Source organism: Lepisosteus platostomus, chromosome 10 (assembly GCF_059453375.1).
Source record: "Lepisosteus platostomus isolate fLepPlt1 chromosome 10, fLepPlt1.hap1, whole genome shotgun sequence".
In the NCBI taxonomy this organism is placed as follows: Eukaryota; Metazoa; Chordata; class Actinopteri; order Semionotiformes; family Lepisosteidae; genus Lepisosteus; species Lepisosteus platostomus.
The window spans coordinates 2,957,503-2,983,113 of NC_142620.1; the positions used below are offsets into that span (position 1 = coordinate 2,957,503).

A 25,611-nucleotide genomic window follows, 5' to 3' on the forward strand; every position below is an offset into this window, starting at 1 on the left:
CACAGCTGTCCGGCTGCGTCAGCAGAGCTGCGACTGTGCCCTGCAAGCTCAATCAGCTCCTCGGATGGAAAGTGCCACCAGACCCTGTGAGACTGGCGAGACTGGTGAGACTGGCCCGGACTGCTGCACGACACAGCTCTCTCACTCTTCAAGTCTTCCCAGGCCTCCTCAGACATCACACGCGTACGGAGCATGGTTTCATACATCCAGTAAGAGTCGATAGCAGCTCGTAGAAACGTCTTTTCTATGAGACCCAGAAAAGAAGAAAACACTTTCGCCTTTGTGTAACTCTGGTCAATGGAACTGCAGGAACCACTGAAGAACACCAAGATAAATGGTTGCCAAGGTCTGCTGCTATAGAACTTGGGGCACTGAGAACTGCAAACCACACCTTGATAATCATTCTCTGCAAATGTTTTGCATTATGCCGAAATGGTACAGAAGATGGGGTTGATGTCTAGTGCTAATCCAGAAGTCATAATTCTTCCAAAGGTCTGCAGGAACAAAATGATCTACAACTTTTGTAAAGAGAAAAAATTAAATTTATAACATTTAACAGATTTCAGGAACAAATAATAAGAGTTAAAAAGACAAAATATGCTATATTTTTAAAGAATATTTAATACATTTTCATATAAACTGTACAATATGATACATATGAATTTTCTACATTTCTATAACTGACATTAAATTGTTTTACAAAATTAGAAACTGCTTATTCTTAATTATAAACTCAGTCTTTGACTCCTTGTGTCTCCCTTCGCAGTTCAAGGGAACAATGAGGAAGGATAGCCTGGCTCTTCCCACCCCGACCGCCATCCAACCAATCATCTCTTGACTCTCTGCACACTCTGAAGTGACCCACGGGAGGATCAGCACTGATTGGAGGAGAGGCATGTCATCACTGCTGTTACCACAAACTGCAGGCACCCCCTGAAGCCCTGCCTGACTCCTCTCAGTGGCCGTCGTAGTCGGATTGTAACATGACATGGCCTTATCTCCTAATCTGAGGATCAAGGAGCCCAACCTGCACTCAAAGTGTGCACCACTACTGTCTGAGCCACTCACAAGCTCCACAACCACATTCTTAAATGCACACTTCCTTAATTTCACACGCGAGGCTGGTAAAATGACTACAGTATTGGAACGCGGCCTGGCAGAGCTAGCAGGTGCCTTTAACTCCGGTTCAGAGAGCTCAAACTGAACTCGGGCGGGCCTTCTGCAGCTGGTCCAGCGGGGTCCGGGGTCTGGACTCAGTCCTCCAGGAGGATGTCCAGCTCCTCCATCGGCACGCGCAGCCTCAGCTCCTTCTCCGTCATCAGGTCCAGGAACTCCTGCACGCGCTCCGGGAAACAGGCAACCGCGTCCATGTACAGACCCTGGGCACAGACAGCGACACGGCCGCTCAGAGCGCACACACGCACAACACGGCGCTTCCTCCAGCGCGGGAACCCCGTCGCACGTTGGAAAATGTGGGGTTCTTTAACAAATTGGGGTTTGCACCGTGAGAAGCCAGACGGGGGCGGAAGATTTTAAATGACTTCTGACTGACGCCCCCACTTTGCAGGTTTATCTCCCCTCTGCGTCCCCTGCAGAAGAAGAACGTTCTGTGCCTGTCTGTTCTCTTTGAGGGCCATAAATTAGGCTAAACTGGACTAGTAACATCATCCCGAAGGTAAGTCTTATCTGATCTACAAACAAGGAAATACATGTGTTGCAGCTAACAGGACAGACAATTGCAGCGCTTATAGCCGGAAAGGAACCCTGTCCTGTGCAACCAGCCTGCTCACCTTGGCCCACGGGACGTTCTGTAGAGCTTTGTAAAAGATCCCTCTGCTCCTCTCTGTGTTTCCCTGGGACACCTACAAACACAACAACAGCATGACTTCATCCGGATGGAGAAAAACAGGACCGCACAGATGTGCTAAAAAACGAATAGACCAAAACCACACATCTGGCTCCTAGCAGCTAATTGGTGTGAGAATCTTAGCAACCCATTTCTTGAAGGAAGCCAAGGTATCGGCTTCAACAACAGAGCTCGGCGGCTCTCTTCCTTATTCCCACAATCCTTGTGTGAAGAAGTGGGCTCAGTGGCAGAAAGCAAGCTTGTTTTGTATTTACCAAAAAGTGCAAGTACATTCTCCACAGCAGGGGACAGTGGGAGCCATTTTCACTGGCGATGGCTTTTTCAAACAGAACTCTTATTCGGTTGCTCAGTCCGTTCTCCGGTATGGTGGAGTGCACTTCTTCACCCCCCACCCTGCCAAGACAGACGAGAACATGGAAAGAGCTCTGGGAGAGGGAAACCACAACACTATGTTATATGGATACACATGGAATCTATAACAGGAAAGGGATATAACACACAACTATTGGTGTTTATTTTCTAATCCTTTGGTTTAAATCAATCTTAATCTCCGTTAGATCTCCAATGAGGGGAAAAATATGAATTGGTCTCATGGTTTGGCGTGTTCTCTATTACTACTACACAGCACTGCTTCAGACATTTTTTACGCCACAGACATCTCAATTCTGCTCAAAGTGTTTGCTGGGTCGTCTCTATACGTCCCCAATCGTTTGGGACAAGAAGGAAGGAAAGGTGGGTGGAACAGGCCTGCGGTGACCAGTGATCGGCGTCAGCTGTAGACGCCGCTCAACAGCTCAACAGATCGACAAGCTGCCTCTGCAGACAGACTGGCGGCAGGAGGAAGAAGGAGCGGGGGCCACGCCCATCACCGTCCCCGGCAGCGCTGCGAGAGCTCACCTCTGCACAGAATCGACGAGCTCTTTCCTCTGCTGCTCCGCGTGGATGGCGAACAGCCAGGGCACGACGCTGCCGGTGCTCCTGGTGACGCTGTGGAAGAACCTCCGGGCCCGGCTGGCGCTGTGGTACCGGCTCTCCAGCTGCACGTACAGCTTCCAGAGCCGCGCGCTGCCCTGGGAGCGCCGGAGCGCCGCGGTGAGAGCCTCCCTGAGAGGGCGCACCGGGAACACGCTGACCTTCATGTGGTACCTGAGCAGCGTGGCCTGCATGAGGGCCAGGGTCTCCAGCTCCGAGGGGCGGGCCGACGTCTTCTGAGAGAGGCCCTCGGCCACTCGCTCACCTGCCTGCCTGTAGACCTTGTCCGCGGCCTCGATCCCCATGGTCAGGTACTGAAACAAAGCAAAACAGCCGGCGACGCTCACAGCTCTACCGAGAGTCCCGGGCTGGACAGGGCCGTCTGGGGTTCGGGATGAGACGTCCAGAAAGGCATGCTCGTAGGCTTTGCGGGCCTTGAGGACGCCGACCGGGGACACCTGTCCCTCGTACTCCGAGTAGGGCCCGCCTTCGGCCAGCTTGGTCAGGATGTAGGCTGCGCGGGAAGAGGCCCCGGCGACCACACCCTCCGCTGCTTCCACTTCCAGCTGGGCGTACAGCAAGCAGAGCTCGCAGAGCGCGGCGTCCTGCAGCCCCCGGCCGGTTCCCATGGCAATGGCGGTGTCGAAGACCTTGCGGGCGTCCTCCAGGTTCCCCAGCAGCCACTCCAGGTGGGCGTACTGCCTCCACAGGCCCAGGCAGTTCCGGTTCTCCGGCACCTTCAGCAGACTCTTGGCCAGTCGCTTGCTCTTCTTCCCCTGGGACTTCAGCCTCTTCTTCTGGTTGCTCTGCAGACACCTGAGCACCTGTGGGACATTTCACAAGAGGGAACGTTAAAGCAGATTTGCCTTGAACCAGCCGACATGAAATCCAACTTGCACGGCACTGCCTCAATAACCTCCGGCAACACCAGACAGCAAAACTATCAGCCTCCCCCATGGGGCAAGAAGCAGGCTGTGCCAGCTGCACGGCAAATGAACTTCGAAGACAACCTTTGCGCCTCTTTTGCAGAAGGAAAACTGAGCTCTAAAAGTGCAATTCATTCCATATTCCCAAATTCCCCTTCTGCATTCAAAGAACCGAAACAAGGTTTTACTGTACTGAAGTCTTGAGGACATTTTTTTCAGTAGGGCCCTTAGGGCTTTCTGGTGACATTCTACATAACAGAATCAGTTTGTTCCGTGATAGATGTACGCTGGACATCAAAAGAAACTTCCTACTCCAGCAACTTCACAAAATTATTATGGGGACAATGGTAAAGTCTTTCAGTAGCAGGTACAGTGGGATCGCACTGAAAATATAAGTGATGGGTAAAACCCTTCTACACATTGTACTGTAGCATGGTTGATCAGCTGGTGTCTATAGTTTAAGTCACATGTGTGGCCCCCTCTAGAAGAAATACAAGCTGTACATGAGCAACTCATGTTTTGCTCCTGGAGGCAGATGCTGTGTTTGGGATTCGGTCCCTTCCTTCTCATACGAGCATGTACCTGACCTACATGCCACATGGCACATGTTGTCCCAGCGTGCCCCACAAATGCTCAAAAGGGCTCAAATTTGGCCACCAAGTCATGTACTATGTAGCTATCATCTGTTACAGCATCATTAAAGACCAGCGAGCCAGTTCCAGAGGTGGACACTCAATCCACCGGGCGTCACTCCCCTTAAGAGTCATTCGCAGTTACTTTCTCCGTCCTTTTGTCTTTCCTTGATAGACGTTTCTCGTCCTAGCACTTATTTGCAAATTCGAATCTGGATTTTCTGTTTTCAGTGCCGATGAGAGGTTTGTGTCTTGAAGCACAGCCCTTACAATTCTCCTGTCAAAAGCCAGGTCACACTGAACTTTCACCCCTGCCCTCTGGAGACTGTCTGCAATCTCTTAGGCTGATATTTTAGGGTTTTTCTAAACAGCTCTAATGCAATTTGTGTCATCAACTGCTTTCGTCTTCCTTGGACAACTTGGTCTTTGATGATCGTTTACTGAATTTTATTTTGATGCTCAACATACAATGCGGAATGTTTATTAATTATTTTACCATCATTATTCAGAAGCCCTGGTTATTAAAGGACATGCATTTCACTCACAAACCTTTAACTTCTCGTACTGTATCCAGTAAAGTGTGAGAAGGGACTTTTCCTCTGAAGAGCACAGTGGTAATAACTGCTGGAACACATTCTGCACAAACTCTTCTCCTTGCTTGCAGAGGCCGATGGGCTTCTTGGCACTGCGCAGAGTGGTCATGTGCCCGACAGAGCTGATCCCAGCATGCTCAGGGTAGAGGGATGTTAAGGGCCTCTCCCATTCCAGTCCCTCTTCCAGCACCGAGAGGTTATCAAGGAATATGCTCCAGAAAGGGTCAGAGGAGCTGCACTCCGCCGGAATCCCAAGGAAGTGAAGAAACGAACACACCAGCTGGAACCTCAGCTCAGGCTTGGAAATCCTGATCATGGAAGGGCCGATGTCATCAAACAAGACCTGCGTGACAAAACCAGAACAGACAAGGACGGCCAACTCAGTTCCGCCCTCTGTTATCACACACTACACTCAGCCCACTTACCTAGGAAATATTGTGACTTCATGGCACAAATTCTGGGTTTATGTATTGTTGCCCTGGACGAAGGCATTACCCTAATAAATTAAGAACCGTAACCACGCAGTAGAAATATGTCTTCACTAGGATTGTTTTCAGTGGAAAAGGTAAAGGAAACTCTGCTGGGAGTGGGGAAGAAGTACGCCACCTTGTGTTGGCTGAGCAATACCACTCAGCAAAGTTATGGAGAGGTGTGGTTCCGGAGCGGTGGTAGATCCTGGAGAAACAGCTGACCTCGGCGCACGCTGTACCTGTCTGTCGGGGTCCTCACAGTCCTCCTCCGACTGGCCCTTGGCCCTGTCCGGCCTCCAGGGCAGCCAGTGCCTGGCCTCCCGAGACGCTTCCACTTCCAGCCAGACCTGGGGTTTCGGCAGAGACCTGTCCTTCACTTCGCCATCGTCATCGTCCGCATCTTCGTCGTCGTCGTCTGCGGGAAGAGGACACCTGGATTGCGTTCTTGCGTGCCCGTGTGCGTTTTTCCACTGGCCCCACGAATCGTCGGTTAACTTTTAGAACACCTCAGGAGCAGCAGACCACCGATGGGATTAACAGCTGGAGGCTGGTCCTTCTGTGTGCAGTGGAGGGGAGGTCTGGCTCCATGTGTCAGCAGCCTAGCCCTCTCCCAGTAGGAGGCGCCCTTCCCTACCTGCTTCCGTGGGGATAATCCAGCCGCCCCTTTCTTGCTGATGCATCCATGCCTTCCAGCCCCTGGCACCCCGCTCTCCTATTCTGGGCTCCCCGCTGTCCCAGAAGGGCTCAAAGAATTCCACCTGTTCACAAACAGCAATGGGTTGGGAGAAATAGGGAAGATGAAGTATTTCCAGTGGCTTAAAATACTGTAAGCACAGATCTTCACCCATACAGCCAGGATCAAGGGCTTTGCGATGAGGAGCAGCACTGCACACACTCTCACTGTAAATCGCTGGATTTGCACCGAACGGCTTTGCCTTCCTCCCTGCGAGCTTCACTGTCCTTCTTCAATCCTTAGTTAAAACTTGCTGAAAGCACACGTCTGTATTAATCATTTAAAATTGCAATTAATATATCCATCTGACTTGGAATTACCAATTGTGTGCACTTCTTGTTGCACGCCTGTCGACCACGCGACCGCACACGGGGAGAGGGAGAGGGGGGAAGGGCGGGCAGACTCCTCTGACACGCCCACTTTGAGCCGCTCACAACTCACAGCCTCATACAGGAGGTTCAGCAGCAACTGAAGGACAGCGACAGCAACCACACCTCTGCAAACACCCAGGAGACCACAGGGGGCGCTGTGTTGCCCATCTGTGCCATTGCTTAGGGTCACTGCTTTGGGCTGGTGGTGTGGCTCAGGCTCGGACCTGTGATCACAGAGCTACACCTGCGCTCATAAGAGCTCATCTCCCAGGTGAGCCACTCAGAAGGCCCTGAAGGTACATACTGAGTCACTCTGTGCAGGGAGTGCAACACAACATTTTGCAAAAAGACACTGGCAAACAATTGCAGAGCTTTCCCTTGTGCTCATCACGGCAAATGTCAGGAAACAAATCAGAAATCGTTTGTCCCTGTCTGGACAGGCTCTGCACAATTCACATAGCAAAAGAGGCTCTTATATGTAGCAGAGATTATTTAAGCCTTTTCACTAAGGATCTTTTTTTAACTTTGCAGGAGCAAATCATCTCAAAGTGGTGCTCAATAATCAGAGTTTTCAAGCGATAAAGCTTTTTTGTGATTTGCAAAAAGGGACCGAAAACACTCTTCAGCCTGACAAGAATAATAAGGCAATAACAGTAGCAACAATGCCTAACTAAGCACTAATCAAGCGTTGCTTTTTGCAGCAATTGAATAACTGCATATTATTATAAAAGAAAGAAAACAAGTGTCCGTCTGTCATGGAGTTTTCCATTTTCCATGTATCATTTAAAGTTAAGGAAACAGTATATAAACCGTTCATATTTTTAAAATTAATTTACCAAATAAAAAAAGCTAACAAATTGTTGCCAACATTCAGGTGTGAAATCTGATATTATTCTCAGAATTTAATCAGAAAAACTTCACAGAGGCTAAAGGCAATGAATGCAAATAACGTCTTTAGCATGCAAACTAGGAAAATATTCATTCATTATTGGATCTCATATGCAAGATCACACCTCACAGTTTAAAACCTAACAGGGGAGTTTAATATTAGAGGTGGAAGAAAGAAAGACAACCTTCAAAGGGCATATTAACCATTGCACGTATTCACACCTGTGCTAAAAATTTTAAACACGCAGCTGCATTTACTTTAAGGACGATACAAAAGCTGAAGGTAACGCCATGGTTACCTGGTTCATAAATGCAAATGACACCTTAAGAAAAGCTAAAGCTCTCAGTGTACTCTGTTGTAATAAATGAAGGGAAAAGCCTGACTGCTTCTGTTAATTTTGACCCATTGTGCAGCTGCATAAAAACAATAATTATGATTTCTTTGATGTGGAAGAGCTCTTTCGGTTTGCACTCAGCAGGCATTACAAACTGGGAGTTTGAGGCTGAGATGAATAAGAACACAGCCCACTTGTTAAGTGGGCACATTAAAGCAGTGAAGCATTGAAACAACATCAGCATAGTTTCCAGAGGAAAACAGATATTATCCAGATCACAGCCTGGGGGATAAGCCTTTTACTCCGGTAGTCAATGACCCAAGGTTAAAGAAATCCAGGTCTAAGGGCTCATACAAACAAACCCAATCAAACCAAATCTGATTTGAAGAGAAATCTCAGAGGCCAGTATTATCACTTGTTAAATAAGCATCAAGTCAGAAACATCAACAAAGCCAAATGTAAAATTGATTTTTTTTGCCTATAGCAACAATACAGTCTAGTTACTACTGCTGATTTCATTAGCAAATGTCTCAGCTCAGTCCTGGAGGATCAGCATCCACTGCAGGAGGAGTGCTTCCCTAACAGACAGCAGCACATGTGCAAAACTGGAAAACGGAACCCGGTCAAAAATACATCATGTTGGAGCTCAACAAAGTGTGTCAGTTAATGCTGTGATTTCACATCATACAAGCAGTGTTTAAAAGTGCGCTGCAGCTGAAAGACAAATCCTTTCAAACACCCATGGGATCACAGAACATCCCACAGCCCTGGGGTTTGCTATCTGCGGAGTGCAAGCAAAAAATGGCCGAGAATTATTTGCGGCCTTTAGAGGATCTGTCTCCTGCAAGCAACCAAATGCCATCAGGTAATCAGCTGTAGGGTACAACTCGGTGGTGGGTTGAAGCACAGGACACCGACGAAGGTCATCCTGCACAGCTGAGATCAAGCACTTCCTGAACCTGGGAATCAGTCCTGACATTTCTTTACTATTGAACAACATATGTTGGATTTACAGACTACTCTAGGAGTAAATTTACAGTATATATAACTGTTCATCAATAATTAAATAAATGCAATAAATCTAAAATGCTAGGGATGGGGGGCGGGTGTCTTAGAATTTAATTTGTATTCCCCGCATTTTACTTAATTTCTCCAAATACGGACATTGCATAAGTCTAAGACAATACAACACTGCAGCCCAGACATGCTCCGGAGGGTTAGACAGGGTGCCTTGTCACTGGGTTTTCTGCGCGACCGCTATCCGCTATGCCAGAGGGCGACTCCGGCAGCGACAGAGGGCAGGAAGTACCTGCTGCCTGGTGGGCAAGTCCTTCACACTGTCGGGCTTGAAGAAGGTGAAGTCCAGCAGGGCCTGGAAGAGGGACAGAGCCTTTTCGGAGTGTCCTGCTTGTCTCAGGAACTGGCACTGCTGCAGGAACATCTCTAGGGCGGGAGAAAAGAACACTGTTAAGATACGGCCCCCGAGCTTGCTGGGTAGAGATTCAAACACGACTGAAAAGATATGCCCCCCGGAGAGGTCAACATTTTTATTTCCTGACTGACAAAGCTGGCAAGCGGAGAAAACGTTCTTCTTTACAAACTGACCCATTTCTACAGGAGGGTTTTTACTGGATTAATAAACCCAACAGTAATAAAGTAACAGTAACAGTAATCAAGTGCAACAGTAGTGCACAAGGCAGATACAATGATACAAGGCAGTCTGCATTTTTATCAGAATATGGAATGTGGCATTCAGGCCTGAAGTTTCCCTTTTAAACACTAGATGTCATGTGTTACCATTTTCTTTTAAAATGTTTAAAAAAAACTGCCATCAGACTGTGAGCTTATAAACTTTACAAGCTTTTGCGGCTAAATTACAAAGTTAATATAGTCTCAACAAAAAATAAACAATTATTAAAAACAAACTTTTTTTTTTGTTTCCTGATCAAAATCAGTTAATCCTGATTCTTTGTTCTAATGTCCTGGTGTGATGTCGCAGTACATCACACAGTAATGTTTATACAGTACACTTTTCTTCTGTCTGGGAGGAGCATGGGACCAAAACCATAGAAAAGTAGAAAAAGGTAACTTAAGAAATCAAACAGTCTTTCATATCTATACAATACATGTCCCCAAGGCTAACTAAGAGGCTTTTATCATGGAACAAATGGATCCATACTCATTTCTTGCATTATTAATGTTTCATGGTATGTATCACATAGATCAGGTATTTCACAATATTTTATCATGTGATATGCCCCCAACGTTTATTTACCCTTGGGATCTACACAATTTACCCTCTGGGTTTCATAAAAGACACATATCTTGCTGAATCCCACAACAACACTAACACGGTCATGAGCCTGGATTCCCACACAAAATAATCAAACAGCAGCCAAAAAAACAAAAACTGAATCCGATAATTGTTTAATTCTCCCAATGTCAGCATGCTGCAGCTCGTTTTGAGAAGGTCGCCAAGGCATTGTTACTCATTGTTACAAAGGGAGCCCATTGCTCATGTCCAAGGCCCAGGTGATCCATCGCCGTGTTTGCAGAGATCAGTTACACTGCAAAATCTGCACCATTATGCTCAGCAATCAACTTAATGTGATCCCCTCTGCTGTGCTTCAGCCTTCTACTGCACAATAAAAATCGCTGGCGTTAAACTGCCTGCCATCCATTAATTACATCGTCTGCGCATTCCACAGCCTCTCGCTCATCAATTATTTGCTCGCTTGCAGTCAAAATGTGAAATACTACAGCAAACAATTCAATTCACCATGACAGACTGAGAAACCAGACCTGGGATATTTTCCCTTTAAAGAAATGTTTACGTACAGGATAAAGTTTCTGATTTACAATTGCACTAACCCCCGCACAGAATGGACTTGGTGTCAGGCTTCGTACGGATCACAAAAGAATTGATTTTCCTTTTGATATAAATGCAACATAAGTGGGACTAAGAAGTCAATGAGGACTCTGTAAAACCCGCTTGATAAGATTTGTTTTAATACGACAGATGGAGAAACCAAAAAACTCAATCGCTTTCCTCGCTGCGACAGTCAAGATAAGAGTACAAGAGAGCCACTGGTGTCCTCTGACAGCCACGCCCACCACTGTGTAGAAAAGCGGGTGAATTCTGCTCCTGCACAGCTGCAGAAGAATGCAGTTTTTACAGGCCTAGGCAGGACCTGTGTTATCACCTCAAAACCCTTACTGTATATCCTGCCACCCTCTTTTTGACAGGACCTACGCAACCTGCTCTTGGAACCTGCATGTTTTGCAATCAGTGCACGACGACAGCTCCGCTGGCGACGTGTTTCAGCAAGACGACAGGAGCTGGCAGCACACCAAGGCATCTTACTCTCGTGCAAGAGAAGCTGAAGATGACCCACCTAGAATAGCTTCCTCGGTACCAGGCAGCGCGGGGTGCGACACCATGCTGCCATCGTGCACAGCAGCCAGAGTGCTTAAGCACTTTCCATAAACACCGTTCACCTTCAACACCGAGAAGGTGCTGAACTGGCTCTGGCTGAAGACCAGGTACTTCCTCCACAGCTCTGTGTTATTGGGGTGCAGGAAGATGAGCTTCTTCCACTCCTTCAGCAGGGTGGAGGGCTCCCAGAGCTCCTGGCAGAGCTCCAGCCGGGCTAACTTGAGCTCCACGCTGCCCGGGCTGCTCTCGATGGCTCGCTCCAGGATGGAGACCTTCTTCTCCACGGTCACCCTGAGGGATCTCTTCCCCTTGTCAGAGTCGCTCTCCGTCATGCTGAAGGCGCTGGGTCCGGCCATCAGCTCATCCTAATTTTGTCAACAAAAACAATTTTCGGGTCAAATACATGACCCAATAATAATAATTGCTTACACTTTTCTGGACACTCCACTCAATGCGCTTTACAGGAAATGGGGACTCCCTTCCACCACCACCAGTGTGCAGCCCCACCTGAATGATGTGACGGCAGCCATAGTGCACCAGTCTGCTCCCCACACACCAGCTCTCAGTGGAGAGGAGAGCAGAGTGATGAAGCCAGTTCATAGATGGAGATTATAAGGAGGCCATGATGGGTAAGGGCCAATGGGAAATTTGGCCAAGACACCGGGGTAACACCCCTACTCTTTTCGAGAAACACCCCAGGATTTTTAATGACCAGAGAGTCAGGAGTCAGGTCATTAGGAACCACACAGACCCCTACTGGCCCCACTAACACCTCTCTCAGCAGCAACCTTAGTTTTTCCCAGGAGGTCTCCCATCCAGGTACTGACCAGGCTCGCATCACAATGAGACCACAATTTATTTTCCAGTGATGATGTGATTGTTTCTGGAAATACACCTCTGCATCCACAACTCGAACGGTTCTAATCATTTTACTAATTGAACACTATTATGCTGAATGTTCACTGAGAAGGTACAAGGGAATCCTTAAGTCTTCTTGAAAAAAGGAAGTCAAAGGAATTCCTGAAAACCTTTAAGTATAAAGTGAGTTTTTACTAATCATCCAAGGAAAGGTTTGTCATTCTTCCGAGGAGAATCCTTGCCTGAACAAGGCCGCAATCCAGGAGGTGACACGGGTCACCCGCAGCGTCGCAAACACTTGCAACAGTCTTGGATGTGATCACTCCGGCAGGCAGTTTGTTCAATGCAGCGGTTTAGAAAACAATCGAAATAAAAAATGCCAGCACACTGCTGGTCATTCCTGCGGCAGCTGAGCCAATTAGCTTACTGAATTGATCGCAGACCCTTGTGATCTTTACAAACTGATGCTTTCAGGGCGACGTATTAGCCCCCCGAAGGCCTGTGGCTCTCCGGGACCAGTGCTGTCCACCCCTGGCGTAGAGGCGCGAGGGAGTCCAGTACAATGCAAATGATTAACAGTGTGGCCCGGACTGGCAGAGTCTTTGTTGGAAACCTGACCTCAGAACAATCCATCCTACTCAGAAGACAGGCAGGAGACCAATCACCACGATTTACTACACACCCCTTATCCTCCTGGGCTCTCACATTCCGCACTGCACTGCAAGAATTTCATTAATGGGAGACTTTGGCCTGAGTCCCCCATTTAATTAATGGGTTGCTGAGCTGTATCAAGCCTTACTTTACCTACTGGTTAAAACTGAAAGACATGCAACCTGCAATGCTTCAACTTTCAACACATCTCAGAGCACTGCAATGCCACTGAAAGGGAGTGAAACCACTTAAATTAAGCTTTGAACATCCATGCTGAAGCTTTTAAATTTTGGTTGGGGAATGTGCTGCCATTACATTTGGCATATTACAGCTACTGCAATCTCTTCCGTATCTGCTTAAGCACACTAGTTAATTGAAACCAATACCAACTGTTCTCAATTAAGAGTCTGCAACCTCCTACGCATATACAAATGAGCACACCTCACTTCAAAGACTTTTACTAAAAACAGTTTAGATACAAAACCACCCTTTAACTAGGAGATAAAAGTAGGATAGTAGAAAGCAAATTCTTCAACTTGCAGTGTGCTCTGTCACCTTGTCATCTGGTAACCTCATGAAAGGCAGAAGGGATGTTGTATAGGCTAACAGTATTCTTGATGCCAGGGCACTGCAAGGCTTATGCCACATCTGTCAATGATGACATCTGCCATTGGCAACAGCCACAGGTCCCAGAGGATGTGATCAAGGTATGCGCTCGAGCAGTACAAATATACAAGCTCATGCAAGTATTCATACACTGTGCCCTCAGTAAATATTTCGTTGACATCATGCATTTGTTTCAACAGCCCACAACACTCAAAAGCTAACCCTTCTCAAGTGAAATTAGAATGATTCAGAAAGATGCAAGCAGTTCAAGATGTAATGTCACCTCTTCTACATTCACTGCATCCGCATTCATCCCGATCAGTGGACCTGAAGAACTACAGGTGCGCATGTGCGTTTCTGTAGCTCTTCAGAACGTTATCACACCCTGAGCCTTCAGTTCATTTCCTAGAAATCTTCACCACCGCTTGCTAGGAGGCCTAACAGGTGATTTTTAACTCTAACATTAGACGAAGTTCGGGGCCGGCGGGCTTGGGAGGCGTGTGCAACACCCAGCCATGACACGGCTAACCTGGCTGGGTCGGAATATCGCACCTGGAAGCGTACGAACTCCATCCAGGTCTGCACGTCGGCGGGGTTCTCTCGCAGTCTCCTGTTGTACTCCTCCGCTCTCGCGGCCGGCCCTGCAGCGCAGAGGGCACCAGGCGGCGGCGCCTCTCCCTCTGGCTGCCCCTTGCCCTGCAGCCACAGCGCGGTGGAGCTGTCGTAGATCCCCAGGGGGTTGAGCCAGGAGGGGGCGGCCGCCGCGCTGGCGCCCTCCTCGGGGCAGTCGGGCAGCGGGAGGAAGCCGCCCCTGGGAGACGGCGGCTCCGCGCGGGGGCGGACAGGAGCTCCCTCGGCGCTCAGCAGCTGACGGCCGGCCCTGGAGAAGTACCGCTCCTGCGCCTGCCTTTTCTCACCCTTTTTCTTTTCCGAAGCCGAATCGTCCCACGTTACACCCTGCGTCTTTGGGTTCAGGCCAAGGGGGCAGTTACCCTTCCTTTTATACCTTCAAAATCCAGAAAGAAAAAAGCCTTAACGCTGCTTTTCCTGTAAGACTGCTTTCGTGATCCATACTTCAGCCCCCTGCCACTGGGATTCATTACATTCATTAAACTAGAAAAGAACTGTGGGACCCATGTGTCACAGCTTCTGTCCCGAGAAGAAATAAAGATCTCTACAGAAATCTAAGGCCTTTGATTTTTTATTACAATAGCAGCTTCTGGAGTTACCTTAACTGATAACAGCTGCTACTGATCCGTTAGAGCCTCGAGGAATAAAGAACTCGGGCCAGCAAATATCCTCAGGACAGGCACAATAGAGCAGTGAAAACAAGCCAGAACAGATGGAGAAATAGGGCAGTTTTGGGCGGCGGGTTTTAGAGTTTCAGCAGACGAAGGAGGAATTTCTTTTGTTCCTCACACCCCGTGGAGATTCCTTTTAAATTGCAGGTTAAGCTGGGTGACTGTAAACCTCTGCAGAGCCTGACCTTCAGAGTGAGAGCACAATCACTGCCTCTACCGCAACACACAATTCAATCAGCAAATATTGATTGCGGCTCTTTTAAAGTCACAAGTGCAGGTTGTGCTCTCCAATTAAATATGATATTACCTGGATGGGAGCCATTCTCCTTATACACTGCTTTGAAACTGAGTTAATAAAACGTTCGTGGTGTCCTATTGTAGTGAAAGTATATGCCAACAAAAATTACAATTTACTGACCAGATGGGCATATTCTACTTACTGCTGAAATATGAACACCGATGTTTCATCTGCAGTTTTTGCAGACATCACATTCCTTTTGTAAGAATGAAGTTCAAGGCATAACTTTAATACTTAATATTTAAGCAGGGCCTTAAAATGTCACATTTAATAAAGCATGAAAAGGTCAAAAAGATCTTTGACGCCATTAAAACATCAGAACACCAAAGTGCACACACAGGTTTTTGTGGTGAAACTCAGTGCTGTGTCACATTCGAAGATAGTGCGGTGGTTTTCGAAAGTCTTTTTATATTAGGTTTCATGCACCGGTATTTGTTCTGGTTTTTAGGTATTAACCAGTGCCCAGAAAAGTGAGAGCACTTATGCAGAGCTTATTGGCTATCAAACAAAATAAAAAAAACATATCGAAGTCTACAAGATTCGTTTCCTCCAACTGAAAATGGAGACAAGATTACATTCTTAAATCTTCAAAATTCAGACCTCATTTAAGGATAAAGACCACTAGAACTCTCTCAGTCCCTTGCCTTCATCCTCTTGTCTTCTATAAGACAACAGAACTCGAGCTTGAAAAATAATACTTTTAACCAGGGGGCAAGGAGATCCATAATGAGAATTGAGGTTTACCGGCAATACGTCAACTAAGCAAAAAAAGCAAAAACGTTTCAAATGAAATACAGAATCCTGCCCAGGAGGGCAGGAGGGCAGGAGGGCAGGAGGGCAGGAGGGCAGGAGGGCAGGAGGAATACCTGGCGATGTCTGCTCTGTAGAGGGACTTGTACTCCCAGTTGGCTGGGTCTGTTTTCTTATCAACACAGAACGGCAGCTCCGGAGGAGCCTGGAGCTCATCAGCCCATCTGAAGGTGCCTTCGGGAAGAAGCTGCTTCTCCTGTCTTGACGGAAAGAGAGGGCAGTTTTGGTGTCTTGATCTAAAATGAAATTAAGACAACCTCAGGCCCGTTTTCACAATCTGACCGCCCTTAAAATAGGGTTTGCAAGCCAGCAATGCTAAACACTGCGCCACCATGCTGCCCCTGAACACCCAGCAATGATGCACCAATTTAGGACTTACAAATGATACAAGAAAACTTAAGGGGATGTTGCTGTGTATTATGTAACTTCATACTGGGTTACACTGTAAGCCCAACAATGCCGTACACTGCGCCCAGGCACTCAGGCACACACGTCCTCCAGAGCTCGGTGAAGATGCAGGCCTCTCTAGAGAAAGGGAAAAGCCCCATCTCCCTCAGGGGAGACTGCTGACAAAGCAGGATCACCCGGGAGTCAGGAGGAGTGCTGTGACCTAAGTTTCAAATGCAGAGACAAACTTGGCAGCCCCTCTGTGATGCTCTAAAGAGCCAAACGGCTTCACTGACAGCCTGTTCCCAGCAGGGCCGATTGACTTGCACTGACAACACGAAGGCAGACTCACACTGCCGCAGACCCCAGCATCAGGGGCTTCTGCCTCTGGCTCAGGGACCGACGGCACCGTTTCGTGTCTGTCTTTTCTCCACGCTGAGCCTGGGCTTCACTGTTATTGTCCTTAATGCACAGTGACTGTTTGACAGGGCTTGAGATTTGTTACGCTGTTAGCTCCAAATTCACAGTACTCAGCATCCGTAAAGCAAAATATCACTTTCATAAGGAACGGGTACGTTACAAAGCAAAGTGTAAACATGATTTAATATGATCTCTGGGGAAATACGCGAACGACAGGCCCGGTAAGCCTCAATGGCAAATCTTCCATATGGAGAAGCACAGACATCATAAAATATTTTCAGTGTGTAAGCGTGCGACTTGGATGGGAGAAAAAAAAAAACAATTCAAAACACGGGCAGCTCTTACTGTTTGGAAGAGGGATTCGAACGACTCTGATAAGGAAATCTCCTGGAACGGTGTTTGGAAGAACATCAATCTAGATTACAGTAACTTGAATCAGCGAGCTACACGAGGTGCGCTTACAGATCCGTCGCAGAGTACCCCTCACCCATCACACATGATCTGCAAGAAGAACGAGTGCGGCCGTGCCTAGGGGGCGCTATAGGTACTTTTTTTTCATATGCTCAGTGCAGACGGGTTTTGATAACTGGTTATGAAGACCTGAGGTGGTTCCGGTTCGATTCTGATCTCGGCCTCTTGCAGGCCGAGGCCCGAGCCGGTCCTGGTTGGCTACACAGGTGCTGGTGCCGTGCACCGTGGCTCACTCCTCCTCTCCTGGCGTCACGGGGCTCTGGTTTACCTTGGCATCGCTTCCACCAGCCCAGCAGGAGCGGGGATCCACAGCCCCAGAGGGCGCAGAGGTTGCAGATGGGAGCTCTGCTGCAGAGGAGGTCAGATCCTTACAAGGAGCTGCTCCTTCTGTGCCCCTGAGGCAGGGGAAGGAGGGGGGAGATCTCATTCTCCTTTGGTCTGCGTTGTCACATCATTCCATTTATCCTCAGCATCCCTACCTGACTCAAAGAGTGGCTGGCGCTATACAGTGCGATTTAAAACAAAGCATTTTATTTAACCAGCCAATGGTTAAGAAAAAATGACATCGCTTCTATGTTGACCTAAAATAAGAAAAACAATCGTCACGAGGCGCATGAGAAGACGTTGGTGTGCAAGGGGTGCCTGTCTAGATTTTGTTGCCTCTCTGCTAAATTTGGCAGGATGGCAGCAGCATGGTACTGTGCTGCTGCTGACAGGGTCTGTCACCTCTTCCACAGAGCTGGAGGAAGATACTCCCAGGCCCCTGTGGTCAGTACGAGATACACGAAACACTGCGAAGCCCTAGAGTCACACAGCGTTTTCACATTACACACATCCCCACTGTAGCTGCTAACAGAAAAAAGAGATTTTAATTGGTTTCGGCTATAAAGGCCAGTTTTCAAGGTGCACATTTCGATGTGTTCCCCTAGGAAATCACTCTCTGTGCTACCGATTTCACTGAACTAAGAAATCACTTAGGCTTTGTTCTCCCTAGGAAACTTTACCGCTGCAACTGGAAACTCAACCTTTCATTCAAACTATGCAATAGCATCTAAATCACGTAAAAAGTATTAATTTATTCCAATTGCAGTGCAGCTCCAGCCTGTGTGATGCACAGATGTTGATCAGTACAAAGGAGATCAATAAAAATAAAATAAAAGTTCCTAACGTTCACATATTACTTGTCACCCCACAGCTTTACAGACAGACAGGGACCCACTTGGGTGATCTGTGGCTGCCTTTATGTGTTTGCAGACACACTGCACAGCAGATGAGGCAGAGGAGTGAGAGTTGGCTTCACCGACTGAACTAAAGGACAACTTTCGGGAGGCCAGCCTGTACATTCCAGAGTGGACTTAAGCCAGGACATGACATTAAGGGTCACACCGCTCTTACGAACAGTGCTCTGGGATCTTTAATGACCAAGTGAACAGAATGCTGGTTTAACATCTCATGTGAAGGACAGCATCTCTTACAGCACTGTGTCCCTGGTTACCATACTGGGGGCACTGGCTTGGAAGTTCTGGTCCAGAGGGAAGGGCGCCTCCTACTGGTCCACCAGCACCACTGACAGCTGCAACCTGGTTTCTCAGAAGCGTCTCTGGTCTCAGTACCACCCAGCCCCATTCCCGCTTCGATTCTCCAGTCTGATTAAATCAGCAGATATGAGGTGGAAAACCTGCCTTTATCCATGTTGTTAAAGCCAATACAGACTTCTTTCAAGAAACAGCCTATTAACTACAGGCTAAATGGGTCAAATTCCCCCCAAAAATCTTTGTAACTGTTGTAACTGTTCTTATGCTTAACCTTTTTAATATCGAGATGTCCTAGATTGCAGCTCACCATAGAGCAGCCTTGTGACTTGGTCAGCTTTATAAGTAACCCCCCCGTCAGTGCTGCACTGCAACTCTGTACCTCTTCCCATCAGCCTCCTGTTCACTCCTTAAGAGATCACTGGGAAAGATGAGGCCGGCATCCCCCTCGCTGCTCCTCTTCTTCTGCTTTTTCTTTTCCTTCTTTTTCTTCTTCTTTTTCCTGGACTGGGAGACATCCTCGTCCTCTCTTCCCTCTGAAAGCTCATTTTCCGCAGAAAGCCTGGCAAGAAATTATCACAAAAATGCCCAACCTTCTCAAACAAATAAATAAAAAGGCTGATAAGCTGATCAACACAGCATCTCCCAAATTGACTACTGTTACACTCTGGTCACTAGGTTTCTCAACCAATATTGAATAAACTCCTGTTTATCCACAATTTGGCAGCCAGAATCCTGACCAGGTCTAGTGCAAGTGATCACATTACTCCTATCCTGGAGCCCTTGCACTGGCTTCCTGTCGACTTCAAAATCCTCACCTATAAGGCCCTGCATGGCCTGGAACCACAGTACCTGTCTGAGCTACTATCGTCCTGCTCCCCAACTCGCAGCCTTCGCTCCTCTGACTCTGGTCTCCTGTCTGTCCCCCGAGCCCGTCTACACTCTGGGGGTGACAGGGTCTTCTCCTGCTGCGCCCCAAAGCTCTGGAACTCTCTCCCCAAAGTATCAGAGAGCCACCTTCTCTAAACTCCTTCAAATCCAGACTCAAAACCTTACTCTAGACTCTTTATCTACCCCTTTGCTCCTACTGTATTCAGTACTCCCATGTACTCTGTCTCTCATTGTGCACATCTTGTGGATTTTTTATTGTTGTCATTCTGTAAAGCACTTTGAGAAGCCACTTTTAAAGGCGCTAGATAAAATATTCTATTAACCACCATTCTATTAACAGTTTCATTTTAAAAATCTCCTGGACACTTTGAAAGGCCTATTTGCACTGGATGCAATGCACACAGTGAATATGTGTAGAAATTTAGCAAAGCAAAGATATCTGGTACTTCTGATCAGCTCCTGTCACCCAAGATGTGAGACGATTCTTCAACAATTCAGACTCCACACCGGAGTGGAGCCGACAGTAAGGAGTTGCATTTTGGCAACTTCCTCCACGCAACAGCTACAGATTTGAGCACATCTTCAATGCCACTCTTTATGAAAGAAAAAGAGATACAAATTCCCCAGGATATCTGATCTGTGAAGTACAAATTTGAACTTTTTTGTTCCTACAGACAGCCCTCTCAGATTGTATTTCATTGTTTCAGAATGCACATTTTTGTATTTTGTTACCATGTTAGAAGCCTCCATCCAGAATGTCAAAAGATAACTTTCACTTTGTGTCTGAGAGCTCCCCTCTGTAAGCATTTCTAAATCATTTTCGGCTTCTGAAAATCAATCACCTGCTGTTTGTTTTTCACAGGAGATTCGTCAAGCACACAAAGGGGAAAATGTCCTTGTCAAGCATTCATTAGGAAATGACTTCAGAGCCGGCTGCATATCTGTAGTTTTTTATGTGAAATGTAGACTACACTATCTGCTAACCCTAAACACAGCACAAAATGGGTTTCCACGTGGAGTTTCCTTCAGGGTGCAAGATGTTCTGTGACTGACTGATCTCTATGGAGCTGTCTATACGATGATGCTCCTGGGAAGAGACGAAGTTACTCCACCTGGGATCTGTGGGGCTCTGTGTGCTCTCGTCAGCCTCCTCAACCACCAGCCGGTGCAGGGTTAACGCATCCTCGGTCCGGAAGCTTTGATTGCTTAGCCAATCCAACCCTGCAGACAGGAAGAAGAATGGAAATCAATCGCAATTAGCTCAACCGAGTCTTTAAGCCTGGGATCTATCAGATCAGAAGACGGATATTTAAAAACAAAAATCCCACATCAATTCATAACACTGAAGTGTCCCAAAGAGTACGGCACAAAAACGTTCATTCAGGTAAGGGTAACAATCCACTACTTAGAAGACAGCCCCTTCCTGAAAAGAAACCAGGGCATCAGCTTGGACAGCACAGTTGGGCAGCTTGTTCCAGACTCTCACAATACAAATAATACATTTTTAATTGTTTAAAAAAAGTGATTAATCAACAGTAAGAATAAGGTGAGCTGTATCTGTGTGTGCCCTGCGATGGACTGGTGTCATTGCTTGTGCTAACCGCCTGCTGGAATAGACTCCCCAGCGACCCTGTACTGAAAATGGATAGATGTGTGGACCCCTTGTATCCAGATCATAATTTTATCATTATTTTAAATTTTGCAAAATGAAAACATTGAGAACTAACTATAAATTACATTTTTTAAAACGGTGACTATGCAAATACCAGTCTGGACTCTTTAATTGGACTTTTAAAGTCCAAGCACACTGCATTGGGTTATTTCAGCTCTGTTTACAGCCTGTGTGTCAAGCTCAGCTTACACAAGGAAATGGTCGCTTTATTTAAAATAAACCAAGATGTTAGAGCTTCCAGGAACTGGGTGATTAATGGTTTTTCATTTTTCTACAGCATAATTGCACAACAACTCAAACGGAGCCATTGCCCGAGTTTCTCAGATTTTGACAAAAATTCCCCTGGGAGGTTTAGATCAGCAAAGGTCAAGCAGTGCCAGGTCAGAGGTTAAGGGAATACTCTTTTTTAAATAGAATGAACAGAATCTTTCAACTCATTATACACTAAAAAACTGCATGCATTTCTAGCTAAATCTAGAGGGTTAAACCAGAGAATGCTTCGTTTCTGCTTGAGCTGGCATAGAATGACTCTGCAACTAACTAAACTGTGGTGCAACAGCTCAGTCTACTCATGAAAAATTAATGCTACAAACTCTTTTATGTAATGGAGACAAAATATAATTTACTCTTTTATCTAGGTGAATTACACTATTTTCAATAAGAGTCTTGGTACAATTCTAATTATTCTTCCTTACTGGAGTCATGACTTTTGAGTTAATGCAAGATATATTTCAGTCCTTCTGCAATGCATTCATTTAACATACTTTCTTGTTGCAGGCTTAATACCTAGAAATGCATTATTATTGGCCTAACACCTAGACAACAGATTTACGGAAAGGGCTATAAATCAGGGCTTTGATCAGAACCACTTCAAACAAGAGCAGGTCATTCAGGTTATCTCCCTGTTTTCTGGTGAGTAGCTGATTGATCCCAGGATCCCATGCAGCTGCGTCTTGACAGATACCAGGGCACCAGCTTCACCAACACGGCTGGACAGCTTGTTCCAGACTCCACAACCCCTCATTGTAAAGAAGTGCCTCCTGTTCAAAGTTCTAAATTCACTCCCTTTGTACTTTCCACTTGTACCCTCTGGTTGTTGTTTCACAAGTCAACCCAACCCTAGTTCTTGTTTCCAGATGATCTCTGTTCCATGATCAAACCTTTAACAGAACTAACAATCTGCTAACTTCACATCTGGGCTTTTATGGTGGAGATTTCTTATTCTTCATAAAATGTAACAGTTTGCACAGATTTTCAGCTTAAAGAGCACAAGATCATTAAGCAACACATCTGCAGTATTTCCCGATTACTTCAAGTGATGCCTCGATGAAGCTGCTCAGCAGGGTGGAGAATTAACAGGAACCTGAGTCCCCAGCAGTCAGACTGGGAGAGGGAGCACAACTTCCTTCCAGCTGAGACCCTAATTATCTAATTGGACTCATTGTTTTTAATGGGGTGAGCCTTGTCCATGAGATGCTGGGGGGGTTCATTGTGCAGGGAACAGACCTGTGAGATGGGCACCAGTATCTTACAACACTGAACTCCTGAAGGGGGGCAGCTCTTTCTGACTGACCGCAGCAACAGAACCACGGGGCATGTTTCAGGTTACAGGCTTTAACTTTTCAAACACGATTGCGTGTTAAGCGTTACATTATATATTATAAAGAAATAAAAGCAGCAAGAGCCACTTTCTGAAGATACAAACGAACAATTTCAGGTATCTCGCCCTCTCTTAAGAGTCAGCTAGCGTTGCAACGGGCGGGAGGTCTCAAACTCCATTTCCGCGATTTTAAATGGCACACGGATTTCTGCAAGATCGAAGTAAATAGTTTAATTGACAGCTCGGGTTAGAATTTAAACCCGAAAACTAACTAACCCCCGGGACTGCTAATTGCTGGCCGTGGAGTCGGGTTGCCTCTATCTCTTTAAATCGTCAGCAGCTGCAGGAGATGGAGGAGGGATAAATTGGTTTATTTCGCCCCAGTGAAGGCAAGTGTATAACTTCAGGAGACATGCTGGATCCTAGCATCACCCCCGAGAGTCGGAATTGGAGCCACCAGCAGGAGGCTCTCCTAGAACTGAGTTTGAGACCCCGTTTCATAATGACCTTTATCTCTGCAATCGTCCGCCGTTTCTGGAGAACGCACGCTGCACGGTTGAGCTCGTCAAACGTCACAGATATTCTCAAAATAGACTAGGGATTTGTTTTGCGTATTCAATCTGGAAAAGAGTCAACGAATAAAACAATGCTGGATCTATTCGCTCACACACTATGAATCAGTTGTCACATCGCCAGTATCGATCAAGCATGTTCCGAAGTGCTGTATTTATCAGTGAATGCGTCGGTCCTGTTGAACACAATCAGCCACGTCTTAAAAGAAGGCAGGAAGGTTTAAACGGGACTTACCTTCCGATGAACTTTTACTGTCTGGAGCTTTATTACTCGACAATCCCGAAAAAGCTGGAAACAGTGCCATTGTGGGGAAAAAGGCTGTCTCCAACTTCCAAACAGGCGCATGCATTATACGTCACTTAAAGTCGGTGTAGCAGGGGTGTGTGGGAAATGTATTTTTAACTTATTTTAAAAATCGTGCGGATTTGGTTTGTCACTGTTATATGAATGTCGAATTATATGAACTGTATAAACCAATCTGAACTTCATTTGTACATCATTTTCACTATTGTAACCGTCATTTCCTTTTAAAATGAGTCGTGGTTATTTAAATTTCAATTGACAATTTAACGACGATTTCTTAAGATATTTTCTCTTTTTTTTTTGCACACCTCTTTGAAAAATGAGCGTTATATTGCAGTACCTCACCCTCTTTCTGTGCACAAGCTACGTGAGGGCAGTCCTGTACAGTACTAATGCTGCGATTCTAGCTGAAGACACTAGAGGTCAGTGATTTGGCAGAATTATCAAACAAACGGCCGAAATTGCAACCGTTTCACAAGTTCATAGTTTGTTAAAAGTATGCAGACCACAAAGACTGGAGTTTAAACGATGTATAACCATTGCTTTGGGGTAAAACAAAATCATAGGAAAAACAGAAGTAAAAAGAAGGGAGTCGAAATGTAATACTCTCTTGTCTACTCGTTGCGAACAATCTGCGCAGATCGCTTCCTATTGAGAAGTACTTTAAGATGGAGTAACTCCCGGCGCTGGGCTAAGAAACTTCCGTGTAGCTGTAGCTGGATGTGGCTCAAGACGACCAATCGCCAACGAGGACGGACGGACCCCACCCCCCTTCCTCTGCCGAACACAAAATTCAAACAGCCCGATGAGCCGACTGGGCGGCACTTAAAATGCATTTTAACCAAACAAAACGCAACTGCAGTTTTTCAGACTGTTGAGAACAAGAAAGGAGGAGGAGAGAGAGGAGAGGGGGGTATAACATTTGAAATGCATGTAAAAAAAATGAATAAATCCAGCTCCCGCACACACGCCGGAGCCGGCCCCTCCGATGCAGCCTCCTCTGCGCTCATGCAGCTGGCAGGGCGGCCTGACGCATTGCGGCTCTGACGCGGCCAGTCCCAGGCAGGGACACTCCGCGCGGAACACTGCGGGTCCGCCCCAGCCAATCAGCGGCCGCGGCACAAAACCCCTCGCAGCTCCTCTGGCGTCAGCCAGGAAACCGGCCCCAGGACGCGCGCCGTATCCTTCCGCGGGGGTAAACTAGTGCCTCGCAGGCGGGCGAGGGGGTCTTGTCGGAAACGGGGGGCTCTGGGCTGTGACGTTACGAAATGCCGGGGTAGGGGTGGGAAAGCAGTCCCCGGCCCGGTGCCCTCCTTGAGCGCTGCATGTGCCACTGTGGATAAGGCGGTTTCGTTGGAGGGAGAGGCGGGTGATGGAGGCGAATTGCTAAGGAGTGGAGAAGTTTGTCGAAAGCAATGCAATTGAAATGAAAATACCCCCCCCCGGAATTGATCTGCTTTTAATGGCAAAGACTGTAATGACATTAAGGTGATCTGAAGATGTGTGTTCGCGAGTTTCTCTTCGCATTAAATCGCACCAGTGAGATACATGCAGGTGCATTGCGATTGTGTGACAGTCTGGGTTTAGCACACTTACAAAGGTACTTTCTGCACAAACAGGATCTAGTATCTCACGTGCTGTCAGAGCCTTTGAGCGTCTGCGACCCCAGTAGTTGCGTTATGAAAACCAGGCACGCTTCTCATCCTCGGACACCTCATTACAAAGCTCGTACATCTATCTACCCGCAACGGAAAACGCGCAGAGTTCGAGAATTGTGCTCTTCTCTCTAGGTCTGGTAGACATGTATAATACAATAGTTCGGGGATTCTTTAGAGAAAGGCACACTGCCCCTCGCCACAAGTGTCAAAACCTGAGTGTTCAACGCTTTATTGCTGAAGGGATATTAAATGAAACCCCGCTTGTATTCATGTTTTAGCACGACAGTAAACAAATCGGGGTGTAAAAATTCTGCTGAGCTAGAATTCACGTAAAATTTAAAATTAAAACGATTTTGT

General features: G+C 46.8%; 1 protein-coding gene across 2 annotated transcripts; it reads right to left on the reverse strand.

Annotated features, from left to right (window-relative positions):
- Positions 1–603: 603 nt before the first annotated feature.
- On the reverse strand, positions 604–24,483 carry nrde2 (NRDE-2, necessary for RNA interference, domain containing). Of its 2 annotated transcripts, XM_088647518.1 has the most exons (14): positions 23,528–24,483; positions 20,561–20,669; positions 18,940–19,119; positions 15,804–15,947; positions 13,891–14,344; positions 11,183–11,588; positions 9,097–9,230; positions 6,095–6,218; positions 5,700–5,875; positions 4,947–5,333; positions 2,765–3,663; positions 2,122–2,260; positions 1,791–1,862; positions 604–1,379 (listed from the first exon to the last, which is right to left on the reverse strand). In XM_088647518.1, exons 1-14 carry the CDS (start codon positions 23,640–23,642, stop codon positions 1,254–1,256), a joined length of 3,465 nt encoding a protein of 1,154 aa, XP_088503644.1. In that variant the 5' UTR covers positions 23,643–24,483; the 3' UTR covers positions 604–1,253. The 2 variants fall into 2 exon arrangements, with proteins under 2 accessions (XP_088503644.1, XP_088503645.1); XM_088647519.1 differs by lacking the exons at positions 18,940–19,119; positions 20,561–20,669; positions 23,528–24,483 and adding an exon at positions 17,294–17,420.
- Positions 24,484–25,611: the final 1,128 nt, after the last annotated feature.

Bases quoted from the DNA above. Each gene is read 5' to 3' on its own strand.
- nrde2 (XM_088647518.1), bottom strand. From the start codon at position 23,642: ATGCATGCGCCTGTTTGGAAGTTGGAGACAGCCTTTTTCCCCACAATG. The intron at 20,670-23,527 runs GTAAGTCCCGTT...TCCTGTCTGCAG, and splicing joins CAGTAAAAGTTCATCGGAAG to GGTTGGATTGGCTAAGCAAT. The intron at 14,345-15,803 runs GTATTCCTCCTG...TGGATTTTGAAG, and splicing joins TACAGAGCAGACATCGCCAG to GTATAAAAGGAAGGGTAACT.